This window comes from Colobus angolensis, unplaced genomic scaffold (assembly GCF_000951035.1).
Source record: "Colobus angolensis palliatus isolate OR3802 unplaced genomic scaffold, Cang.pa_1.0 Scaffold175, whole genome shotgun sequence".
In the NCBI taxonomy this organism is placed as follows: Eukaryota; Metazoa; Chordata; class Mammalia; order Primates; family Cercopithecidae; genus Colobus; species Colobus angolensis.
The window spans coordinates 2,674,627-2,687,358 of NW_012114877.1; the positions used below are offsets into that span (position 1 = coordinate 2,674,627).

At 45.6% G+C, this 12,732-nt stretch overlaps 1 protein-coding gene across 1 annotated transcript in view; it reads left to right on the forward strand.

Annotated features, from left to right (window-relative positions):
* SNX10 (sorting nexin 10) overlaps positions 1 to 12,732 on the forward strand; it is an 88,033-nt gene that overhangs the window by 50,215 nt on the left and 25,086 nt on the right. The window contains exon 2 of the mRNA XM_011938571.1: positions 7,216 to 7,262. Within this exon, the coding sequence (XP_011793961.1) occupies positions 7,239 to 7,262 (24 nt within the window). The 5' untranslated portion in view covers positions 7,216 to 7,238. The remainder of the gene's footprint in view (positions 1 to 7,215; positions 7,263 to 12,732) is intronic.

A 12,732-nucleotide genomic window follows, 5' to 3' on the forward strand; every position in this document is an offset into this window, starting at 1 on the left:
CCTCCCAAAGTGCTGGGATTACAGGTGTGAGCCACCGCTCCTGGCTGGATCAGAGTTTTTAAAGACAATTTGGTGGGTAGGAGCTTAGGAAGTAGGGAGTGCTTATTGGTCAGGTCGGAGATGGAATCATAGCAGGGTCAAAATGAGGTTTTCTTGCTGGCTTCTGTGCCTGGGTGGGATGGCAGGACTGGTTGAGCCAGATTATTGCTCTGGGTGGTATCAGCTGATACTTCGAGTGCAGTTGCAGGGTCTGCTAAATATCTAAAGCACGGATCTTAGGTTTTACAATAACTGTGTTATCCCCAGGAGCAATTTGGGAAGGTTCAGACCCTTGGAGCCAGAGACTACGTGACCCCTAAATTGTAATTTCTAATCTTGTAGCTAGTTTGTTAGTCCTGCCAAGGCAGACTGGATCCCAGGCAAGAAAGGGGTCTTTTCGGGAAAGGGCTATTATCAATTTTATTTCAGAGTCAGACCATGAATTGATTTCCTTCCCAAAGTTAGTTCAGCTTTATGCCCAGGAATGAACAAGGACGTCTTAAGGATTAGAAGCAAGATGGAGTCTGTTAGGTCTGATTTCTTTCACTGCCATAATTTCCTCAGTTATAATTTTGCAGAGTCAGTTTCAGGATTTCGCCATGCTGCCCAGATTGGTCTCAAACTTTGAGCTCAAGTGATCCTCCCACCTCAGCATCCCAAAATGCTGGGATTACAGGCATGTGCCCGGTCTTGCATATTTTTTAAATCAGATTTTTTATTTGTACAAATTTATGGGGTTCAAGTGCAATTATGTTACATGCCAGGTTGCACAGTGGTGAAGTCAGGCATTTAGGGTACAGGTAGTTCTCATTGTTGTTGTTGAGCTTGATTTTTTTTTTTTTTTTGATGGAGTGTCACTCTGTCACTCAGTCTGGAGTGCAGTGGCACGATCTCAGCTCACTGCAACCTCTGCCTCCCAGCTTTAAGCGATTCTCCTGCCTCAGCCTCCCGAGTAGCTGGGATTACAGGTGCCCACCACCATGCCTGGCTAATTTTTGTATTTTTAGTAGAAACAGGGTTTCACCATATTGGCCAGGCTGGTGTCAAACTCCTGACCTTGTGATCTACCTGCCTTGGCCTCCCAAAGTACTGGGATTACAGGCATGAGCCACTGCACCTGGCCGATTTTTTTTTTTTTTTTAATAGACAGTTAGTTCTGAGATTTTGATCCTGTCAAAAGAAAAAGTTACAAAAAATTTTGTTTAAAAATTAAATTGGCTTTTATTAGTGATTCATGAATCAGGGAGCACCTGATCTAAAGATTTAGAAAAAGTCTTTGCCATTTTTATTTTAAATCATGATATAAACCATACTTGTTATTTCTTATTTCATCATTTGAAAAAATATGTGATCCTTTCTCTTCACCTAGATAGTCCACAAACTTTTGGTCAGTAGTTTACTTATCAGTGAGATCTCCCATAGGCATATAGACCCAGCCTGCTATTGCAAATGTTTTGGCCTGTTGACCTCAGAAAGGTGTTACTAAGGTATAGTATGTAAGTATTGAAGGCACAGTAATGGCTTGCTCTGTAGTGGGGGTCTGCAAACTACTGCCACCAGTTTTTGTAGATAAAGTTTAACTGGAACCCAACCATGTTCTTTCAGTTAGGCATCTGTGAGTGCCCTTTTCACTATGCACTGCAGACTTGAGTAAGAGGTGCAGAGACCCTGTGGCTTTCAAAGCCTCAAATATTTACTGTCTGACCCTCTACACAAAAAGATTGCTGAGTGGTGCTTTATAGAATTTTATCTTTGCTTTATAGACATTTTGCATTTTATAGAAAAAATATTCCAGGGTAGAAAATAGAAGAAGCTTTCTCCTTGAGTTTTTGGTTTGGGCAGATCTGTGTACCATGCTTTCAGGGCAGTGGGCTTGTGAAGAGACACACGAGTCTCTTAGATGAGTCTTCAGAACTGCCATGTTTCCCAGGAAGGGGATAACCCATGTGTCCGCTGCCTGTGTGTATCCAGCTGTAATGTCGCCAGCAGGTTTAAGAAATCATTCCCGTTGTTTGATATGGTTGTGAGATTTTATTTTTTTCATTTGTTTATTTTAGAGACAGAGTCTCGCTGTGTTGTCTAGGCTGGAGTGTAGTGGTGCAAATAGCTCACTGCAGCCTAACCTGGGCTGAAGGGATCCTCCCACCTCAGCCTCCTGAGTTGTTAGGACTACAGGTGTGCACCACCATCCCTGGATGATTTTTTGTTTTTAAACAAAAAATTCAAATAATGTGGAAACCAAGCCACACCCAACTTGATAGTGAGATTTAATAATTCTTGGAATGGGCTGGGTGCAGTGACTCACACCTGTTATCGAGCACTTTGGGAGGCTGAGGCAGGAGGATGGCTTGAGGCCAGGAGTTTGAGACCAGCCTGGGCAACATGGAGATATCCTGTCTCTACAAAAATGTTAAAAATTAAGCAAGGTGGCTTGTTCCTGTAGTCTCAGCTGCTAGGGAGGCTAAGGTGGGAAGATCACTTGAGCCTAGGAATCTGAGGCAATAGTGAGCTATAATTGTGCCACTGCACACCAGCCTGGGTGACAATGAGACCTGGTCTCTAAAAAAAATGAAATAAAATGAAAATAATAATTCTTACAATGAAGGTAAGAGAGAAGGAGAATGGGTGGCCATCTAGGTGTGATGGGGGTTCTTCATGGTGGAGGAGAGAGAGAATACTCTGGAGACAGCCTATCACCGGGAGGCAGATATCCAGACTTGGCACAACAGTCTTTCAGTGAGACAAGAATTCTCTATGTGCATTTTTATTTTTATTTTTATTTTTTTGAGATGGAGTCTTGCTCTGTCACCCAGGCTGGAGTGCAATGGCACGATCTTGGCTCACTGCAACCTCCACCTCCCAAGTTCAAGTGATTCTCCTGCCTCAGCCTCCCGAGTAGCTGGGATTACAGGCATGCGCCACCACACCTGGCTGATTTTTGTATTTTAAGTAGAGACGGGGTTTCACCATGTTTGCCAGGCTGGTCTCAAACTCCTGACTTCAGGTGATCTGGCCACCTCAGCCTCCCAAAGTGTTGGGATTACAGGAGTGAGCCACTGTGCCTGGCCTCAGGGAGCAATTTCTGATTGGCAGCTTTGGTTTGCTAAATTATAGACAGTTGCCCTTTTATCTCAAACCATACAATTGTGCTATCATTGAATTTCCTTCTCCCCACCAGTAAATGCCATGGCAAGGTCTAGTACCAAATGATACTATCTCTTGTGTTATAAAGGTAGCATCTCTTAATACATTTGAATTTTCTATTTATTTTACATGAAATAAAAATAATTTATGTCAAAATTATTATTTATTCTGAGAGCATTATGCTATTTACTGTATTTAAAATAATTATTACTTTAAAAAGTTTAATGTGTTACTAGAAAAATTCAGACAATATGGAAGTGTATAGAGCTTAGAAAATGAAATGATCTCCCCCTGCCCACCACCATTTTCACTGTACAGATTTACAGCATTAGAGGTTGACCATGATAGTTCACTGTGATGTTTTGGAATAACTTGTTGAAACTGGTTAAAACTGCTTTCAACTTTCCCAAGTTTCCTATTTTCTTTTTTAATTTATTTTACTTTTATATTTTGAGACAGGGTCTCACTGTCACCCAGGCTGGAGTGCAGTGGCATGATCATGGCTCACCACAGCCTTGACCTCCCGGGCTCAAGCAGTCCTCCCACCTCAGCCTCCCAAGTAGCTGGGACCACAGGCACATGCTACCATGCCCAGCTAATTTTTGTATTTTTTGTAGAGACAGGGTTTTGCCATGTTATCCAGGCTGGTCTTGAATTCCTGGGCTCAAGCGATCTGCCCACCTCATCCTCCCAAAGTGCTGAGATTACAGGTGTGAGCCACTGGGGCCAGTTTCCTATTTCATAGTTGGACTTGGTCTGTAGCATCTGAAAGTGGCCAATTATCAGACTCCTATTAGATAGAAGTGCAAAGTTCTGCCTGGCTGGGAAAAGCTCAAGCCCTTTGGGGAAAATTAAGACCCCAACTTTGAACCATTTGTTCACATTACAGAGTCATGGAGGCAGCCTGTGGCATTGGAAGGCCACCCTGGGGAAGCAGACTGGCTTTGGTTGCAGTGGAACTTGAGCTTTCACACTCTTTCATAGTGTGACCTTGGGCAACTTAACCCCTCTGACCTTCCGCTTTCTTACTTGGGAAGTGGGGATATTCAAATCCTCATAGGACAGTTGTGGAGTTTAATCACACAAGGAAACACAGCTATACCCTGTTGGAGAAATTCAGTCAAATAGGAGAGACAGAGGGTATCTAAACATCATGATGCAAGCGAGGTTAATGGCACCAGGGGACTGCACAGCACGCGGTTGTGTAACGGGGCAGAGAGTCTGGGAAGTGATTTCCTTGTAGAATCCTGGCAGAGGAGCGGGAGTTTACTGGTGGCTGGAAAGGGTGAAAGTATGAGGGCAGAGGTTTAGCCGTGTGGAGCATGTGATGTGTGCGGGAAGCATGGCCAGATCCTGAGATGGTGGAACCCACCGGCTAACTTGGCTCTGGTGCAGGAATCCCATGATAACCGGACTTGAACCACTCCTCCTCCTGGCCTCCTCCCCTTGGCATGACCCAGGCCTTCTGTGTAGAGGGCCTTTTTCCTTTTGCTTTCATGGCTATCTCACAACATCCTTTAGGCCTCAGCGAAAGTGCCATTTTCTCAGTAAACCCTCTCCACCCCCACTTAGTCCCTCCATTCTTTAAAATTTTGTTTTAAGTTGTAAAAAACACATGACCTAAAATGTACCATCTGGTCCATTTCTAGGTGTACAGTTCAGTGGCGTGAAGGATGCTCACATTGTTGTGCAGTTGATCTCCTGAACTCTTTTCATCTTGCACAACTGAAACTCTGTACTCACTCAGCTGCCCCCCACCCCTTCTCCCTCCCATACTTGGCAGCCACCCTTCTACTTTCTGTCTCTGAATTTTTTTTTTTTTTTGAGATGGGGTCTCTCACTCAAGCTGGAGTACAGTAGCATAATCTCAGCTAACTGCAACTTTTGCCTCCCAGGCTCAAGTGATCCTTCTACCTCAGCCTCCTGAGGAGCTGGGACCACGGGCGTGCCACCATACCTGGATAAGTTTTTGTTTTTGGTAGAGATGGGGTTTTGCCCTGTTGGCCGGGCTGGTGGTCTTGAACTCCTGACCTCAGGTAGGGGATCTGCTTGCCTTGGCCGACCAAAGTGCTGGGATTACAGGTGTGGGCCACCGCACCCGGCCTTTGCCTCTGAATGTGACTGCCCTTGGTACTTCATACAAGTGGAATCATACGGTGTCTGTCTTCATGTGACTGACTTATTTCATTTGGCCTGTGTCCTCCAGGTTTAGCCCTGTTGTGTGTTTTTCCATTCCTATCACACGGTGTCCTTTCCTGTCATTTCCACGTTATAATTAGGAAGTCGCCTCAAAAGCTCCGAGCCTGCTGTGTACTCTACCGTGTGTCCCGCTTCCACCCCAGCTCATGGCACATAGCAGGAGCTCCACAAAGAGTGACTGAACAGAATCTCCAGTTCCAACCCCAATCTGTCTTTCCAACCTAATGTCCACCAGTCCCCTCTTGACTAGCTTCTTACAGCTGTGGCAGTAAATTACCACAAACTTGGTATTTGGAACCTTTTACAATTTGGGATGCTGGAAGTCCAAAATCCGGGTGGCAGCAGAGCCGTGCTCCCCTGCAGAGGCCCTAGCGGGGAATCCTGCCTTGCTTCTTCCAGCCCCAGTGGCTCTGTGGCTGGGGGCTGCATCCCTCTCCCTCCTCCGTCTTTGTCTTCGCATGTTCTTCTGTGTGTGTGTCTCCTGTCTTTGTCTTATATAGGCACTTGGCATCAGATTTAGGGTTCGCTCCAGTCATCCAGGATGATCTTACCTTGAGATTCTTAACTTAATTATATCTGCAAAGACCCTTTTTTCAAATAAAGTCACATTCACAGGTTCTGTGGATCGGGACATGGACATATCTTTATGGCAGCCACGATTCCACGCGACTGCACCCTCTGAGAACCCTGTCCCCCAGCTGATCTGGCCCGGTCACGATCTCTGGACCATAGGGCACGCTTTTCACCAGGCTCTGTGGGTGGTGGTGTTGCTCCCCTGGAGGTCCTGCTTTTTTTCCTTGAACACTGAGATCCCCTGCTCTCTCCTTCCCTCTCGTGTCCTTTGACTGCTCCAGGGGAAAGGGATGCCCTTCTTGGAAAGCTTCCTGCTGCTGCCCGGGTGCGGCTCACTCTCCTGTTCCAGAGGCTCTGTGGGGTCTCTCGTCTGTACCTCCACAGGGCCCTGGAGGCAGAGCTTGTGTTCCTGCTTCCCTGTGTTCCCTATGGTGCCAGAAACATGAGTATAGAGACTCTGGGAATACGTGTGGGGGATAATACAGACCCGGAAAGTGGGTTCAGACACGTACTAATATTATCAAAGTGAAGACAAATAGTAGACCTGCGGTCACAGTCACCCTCAGTTGTAAGAATACATATGTGTGGATATAGGCAGGGGATTTAAATTTGCCTTTTGTTTTTGGCAGGGAGCAGGTGTTAAATCTAATGAGCTTACATACCAAGTGGGTTTAAAGAACAATTGACAACCCCAGAGACATGCAGGGCCTGGTATCAAACGACAGGCTGGCTGCACTGCTCAGAAGGTCAGAGTCAAGGTCCTGACTTTCCCCCGCTGAGGGCCATGCCATCTCTTGTGTGACCTCTGGAATAATTTAAATGTCACAGGAAGGGCCTGGTCCCAGAAGGTTTGAGCTTCCAGTAAAAGCGTCAGGGCTGCCTCTGGTGGTGGATCTCTCTGGGCGTCTTTTCCAGCCAGCATCCCCCCGTGCATGGCTTCTGCTCCCCGGCATCTCTAGCTTCCTCCCGATTTGTTAAGGCTCCAGCCTCCGCCTGACTGGCTGGCCTTGCAGTTTGAAGGTCTGTTGTCATCCAGCTGCCTTGGACTTGTTGGGGTCCAGACTCCTCATCCCTGGTGTGGACTGATGTGCACCTTGGTCCTGCCAGCAGGAGAGGGCAGTGTGGGAGGAGCAGAGGCTCACGTGTCAGGGACTGTGGGGCGGGGTCTCTGTCAGGAGATTTGGGTGGGAGGCCATGAGCAGCGGATCCACTCCAGTTTGGAGGTTGCAGATCACCCATTGTGGATATCTTATTTTTCAGATTGATCGTGTCCTGTGCTGAAGATGTTTCCGGAACAACAGAAAGAGGTATGTCATCACAAATCCAAAAATAAATAACCCACATGTTTTGACTCACACGGGTTAGTTCTTCATTCGCGAACCATAAACCCATGGGTTGCTAGAGGAGGTTTCATGAAAGAACAAAGGCCCACCCTCCTGTACCTGCTCCTCCACTCCCACCACTGGTACCTGCATGGCCTTCATTTTGGGTTCCAGTGACTCAGCTGTGGAGCACATTCCCACCCACAGCTCGTGACTCAGAATTCGCCCAGGCTCTGCCTCCCACCCCTTGCTTGGAGCCGTCTCCATCCAGTCTGCCTTCCTGCTTTTCTATTCCATTGACTCATCCCTGAATTCTCCTCCCTTCAGGTAGCAGCCCAGGGGAATTTCTGCCATTAGTTTCAGGTTTGCCCCACTTGTTGCCTGGGCTTGGTTTCATACAACACAGGCAAGACTGGCCCTTCTGCCTGCAGCCTGGCTTCCCAGGCCTCCATGCTAGCCCCCTGAGCCTCTCCCTGACTGGGAGGAAGGTAGGACAGCCATCATGCCAGCCCCAGCTGAGTGTCCCTCCTTTGGCAGTACCTGTTGCCCTGCCTGCTGTGGTGCAGTGCACATTATCACTTGGTGAGGCTGATGAGGTGGAGAAGCAGCACAGGGGCCTGTCTAGGGAGTGTGCACCCACACACACGTGCACACACTTGCACATGAGTCACACATTCACACAGTCCCAGTCACACATTCACACATGGTCCCAGCTCACCATGCCCAAGTTGAAAGCACGAAACAATTTATTTCAGAGAATCTTTCCAGAAAGTCCTTTGTTAGTTCTCACATCTTTAATTTCAGCCCCATCTTTGGCTTCAGGTTCTTCTCAGCAGTCCAGCCTGCTTGCATCCCTTAACTCTAGGCTGGGCTTCCCTGTTTTCAAAGGCAGTGTTTTGGTTTGTTTTTTAACTTTTAAAAATTGGCTAGACGGGCATGGTGGCCTGTGCCTGTGGTCCTACGTACTCAGGAGGCTGAGGTGGGAGAATCCCTTGAGCCTAGGAGCCAGAGATTGCAGTGAGCCAAGATCACGCCTCCGCACTTCAGCCCCGGCGACAGAGCAAGACCCTGTCTCAAACCAAAAACCAAAAACCAAAATAATTGGCTGGGCACCGTGACTCATGCCTGTAATCCCAGCACTTTGGGAGGCCTGAGGTGGTTGGATTACTTGAGGTCAGGAGTTCGAGAGCAGCCTGTCCAACATGGGGAAACCCCATCTCTACTAAAAATACCAAAATTAGCTGGGCATAGTGGCACGCGTCTGTAGTTCCAGCTACTTGGGAGGCTGAGGCACAAGAATCTCTTGAACCTGGGAGGTGGAGGTTGCAATGAGCTGAGATCATGCCACTGCACTCCGGGCTGGGTGACAAAGCGAGACTCTGTCTCAGAAAAAACACACAAAAAACAAAAAAAAACTGGGCTATAATATGTACAGTAAAATGCATAAAGTGTCCCAATCTTATGTATGTAGCTCAATGGATTTTTGTTTTTTTGTTTTAATAGAGACAGGGTCTCTCTTTGTTGCCTAGATTGGTCTCGGACTTCTGGCTTCAAGTGATCCTCCTGCCTCAGCCTCCCAAAGAGCTGGGATTATAGGCATGAGCCACTGACCATGGCCTAAATGGATTTTTATATACCTGTGTAACTACCACTCAGATCAAAGTATAGATGTTTCTGGCTCCCCAGAAGGTACTCTGTGCCCCTTTCCAGTCAGTCCCCCTCACTTCCAGCCCTAGAGGTGACCTTACACAATACCTATGCCAGGCATGCTTTTTTCCATCTCATTTTAAGTAATACTGAGACCAAGCTGCTTGCTCCGGGAAGTACCCGCCCATGAAGTTAATGAAACTGCAAGGTTAAGGGCATAGTTCCCTCAGGATTGCCCTCGCCTCCAACACCAGTTGCAAGTTTGGGGCTTTCGTGAACCACCTTCAAGTTTAATAATTCACAAGAAAAACTCACAGAACTCAAGAGCTGTTATCCTCACAGATGCTGCTTGTTATAGAGAAAGAACACAAACGAGAACCAGCCAAAGCAAGAGCTGGACGCACGGGCAGTCAGGTGGGGGTCCAAGGGCAGAGCTTCTGGTCATCCTCCTGAAGGAGTCGTGGGTGGAGTTACCCTCCCAGCACCCATGTGTGACAGTGTGCAGAGTCACTTGGTGTAGCTAGAATGATCGCCTGGCTTCAAATCCATTGCTCTTAGAACAAAGTCAAAACACCTGCATGTGGTCTGTAGCACTCTGCAGGATCCAAACCTTTCTCCAGACTTCTTTCCTGTGCCCCACCTGCCACTCCAGTGCACTTCTTGTTCCTTATTTCAGAGCTTATTTTAGAGCCTTGAATGTTCCATGCACTCTGACGCCCATGGACTTTTACAGATGTTTTTTTCCACTGTCTGCAATGATCTCTTCCCCTAGCCTTCATACTGTGTTGACTGGCTAACTTCTCCTTATCCTTCAGGCATCAGCTTAGAAGTCAAGAAGAAGCTTTCTAAACCTTTAACTGTAAAAGATATTTTTATCTAATCACCTCCCCAGCAGTATCCTGTAGTCAATGCCAGTTAGAAATAGAGAAGGTTTAGGTCAAGCCTTTCAGTATCCTAGTGTCTGGTTGTTTAGTGGAAAGTAATTCAGGTTCCACCTAATCGAATATGTAAGGACCAAATGCAGTATGACTGATTGTTTTGGAATCTAGACCAAGGGTACACTGAGTATGGAAGCACTTTCCTCTCAGCACCTACTGCAAACATTACTAATTAATATGAGGTTGGCACTGAATTGAGATTTATTTACCGTTCTTGTAACAAGATTCATACAGCCTGGGAGTGACATCTTGGTTCTATCTAAATAGTAGTACTGACCTTAAATTTTAGCTTTTTTAAACACATTTTGGGGGTGAGGAATCAAATGTAGTCTCTCTTGTTAAAACAGCTTTATGACTGTAATAAATCTAGAAAGAGGAGAAAAGGGAGTGAGAATCTCCCTTGTTAGTTAAACATGTTCCATTTGCACAGTGGTTTGAATTCCCAGGAAAGCAGTATCCGAGCTGATGGATCTTCTCCATAAAAAGGCCTTGGCATTGGGCCATTGTGAAATTAAAATGGATTCAGATTCATTCATGCATGCAACTTTAATTTACAATTAAAATATTATGGTTACATATTTTAATAAGAATAATTAGATGGACCCAACTGAATCAACTCTTCTGTTTAATGAGACAGAACCCAGACTCCAAATGGAAAGGCAGGTGGCTGTGACAGGAAACGCATTTCAGACAGTGTCTTTTGTGGAGCTAGGCATTTTTGTTCTTTTTATATTCGAATGTCCAGAGTAAGCTGTTTGATTTTTCTGTGCTACTCAGGATGCTTGCCTCAGCCTTGCTGAACTCATCTTGTCGGGTGTATGAGTGAGCATTTGATCCAGCTGCACACAGTCCCTTTCATGGAGTCGGACATTCTTGCCCAAGCCCCTGCTCCCTCCTCCATAAGGGCACTGGACTCTTTCCTTGGCACAGAGCTCAGTTGGTGTAACTAGACTGTTCCTCCCTGTGTGATGTGACCTGAAGTGTGGGCTGAAACAACCCTTTTGAATGTATGTGTGTATGCATGCATATCTCCCCTGCTTTCCTGGATCATGATGGCTGCATTCTACTTTTAGAGATTTATCCCTTTAGGATAAGTGCTTTTCCCCTTCCGAAATGCACATACTTCATACTAGGTATAACAGCAGCTTCTAGACAGCTACCAGTTATTGACATTTTAGCGATGATACATCCATCAGTTCTTTGGCAGGGAATATCCTGAGTAGGGCAGGCCGAAGTGGGCCCTGGAGAGTTGCACAAACCATGAGGACTCCACCACTGAGGGAGGAGATGGGGCGCTATGGGGAGAGCCGGCAGGGAGGGATGTGTTGCCATTTTGGATGAGCAGCCCCTAAGGTTAATATTAATATGTCCAAGATATGCTTATGCTGACCCATGGTCATATTCTGGACTTGCTCTGGGAAAGCATGTTTTTGATGTTGGGAAACTGACTGGAAACTGACTAGGCTGGAACTGATGATATCATTAACAAATAAATAATATTATCTAGGATCCTGTGATGCTGGGTACTTTGATGGGAAGCAACAAGACAAAACATTTTCCCACTCCCCAACACCTAAGTTTGTTGTTCCTCTCTCCCTTGTTTCTTCTTTCTCCCTTTTTTCCCCTCCCATCCCCCGCCTCCATTTTTCTCAGTCTCTATTATACTCAGTTATTAAGTGTTCTTATTTGAAAAAATAGTTAGGTTTCCATAAGAGGCAATTTACAGTCTTCTGTAAGCAAAGACAAGCACTGGGAATATTGTCTTCACACATACACACCAGGTTTCAGAGAAGACTGCTATCATTCTGAGCACTACATTTGTGTTATAGTTACTGTGAAGACTCTGGTATTTTTTTCTGAGCCTGTCCCAGAGAAAGATCTTCCTTCCTTTTTTTTAATTTTCTTTTTTCTTAACTCTTCTTCCAGATTTTAAAATAATTGTTCACTGCAGAACATTTTTGGAAAAGTATACAGGAAAAAATAAAACTTTGAGCTATTTCTTTCTAGTCTTTTTCTATACGTATGTATATGTCATTTTTAGAAAATTGAGATCATACAGAATTTATAGTTTAATATCTCACTCTTCCAGCTTAGTGTTCTAACACATTTCAAGAAATACTTCACCAGCTCTGTTTAAATTAGAAGTGACTTAGAAAAGGAAAGAATTAGTAAACATAAATTCATCTTCACATTTGTTAAGAAATGAAAAAAGAGTCACTTTACAGTGGAGAAATCTGACAAACACTTCCTCAGCCAGGTGATCACTGTTAACACTCACAGATATTATGTTGATAGCATGTACCCTGGAAATGATAAAAATGGCCTTTTACCTTTTGAAATAGGTAGCCTTCCTTCTGAAAACCTATAACACCAATCTAATCATGAGACAAACATCAGACAAATCCCAATTAGAGACATTCTGCAAAATACCTACCAGGGCTTCTCAAATTGTCAAGGTCATGAAAAACAAGGAACGCCTGAGAAACTGTCACAGCCAAGAGAAGCCCAAGGAAACACAATGACTAAATATAATGTATCTCAGGTGGGATCTTGGAACAGATAAATGACTTTAGGTGAAAATTAAATCAATCTTTTTTTTTTGAGAACGAGTCTTGCCATGTCGCCCAGTCTAGAGTGCAGTGGCGCAATCTGGGCTTACTGCAAGCTCCGCCTCCCGGGTTCATGCCATTCTCCTGCCTCAGCCTTCTGAGTAGCTGGGACTACAGGCGCCCGCCACCATGCCCGGCTAATTTTTTGTATTTTTAGTAGAGACGGGGTTTCACTGTGTTAGCCAGAATGGTCAATCCTGACCTCGTGATCCACTCGCCTCGGCCTTCCAAAGTGCTGGGATTACAGGCATGAGCCACCAT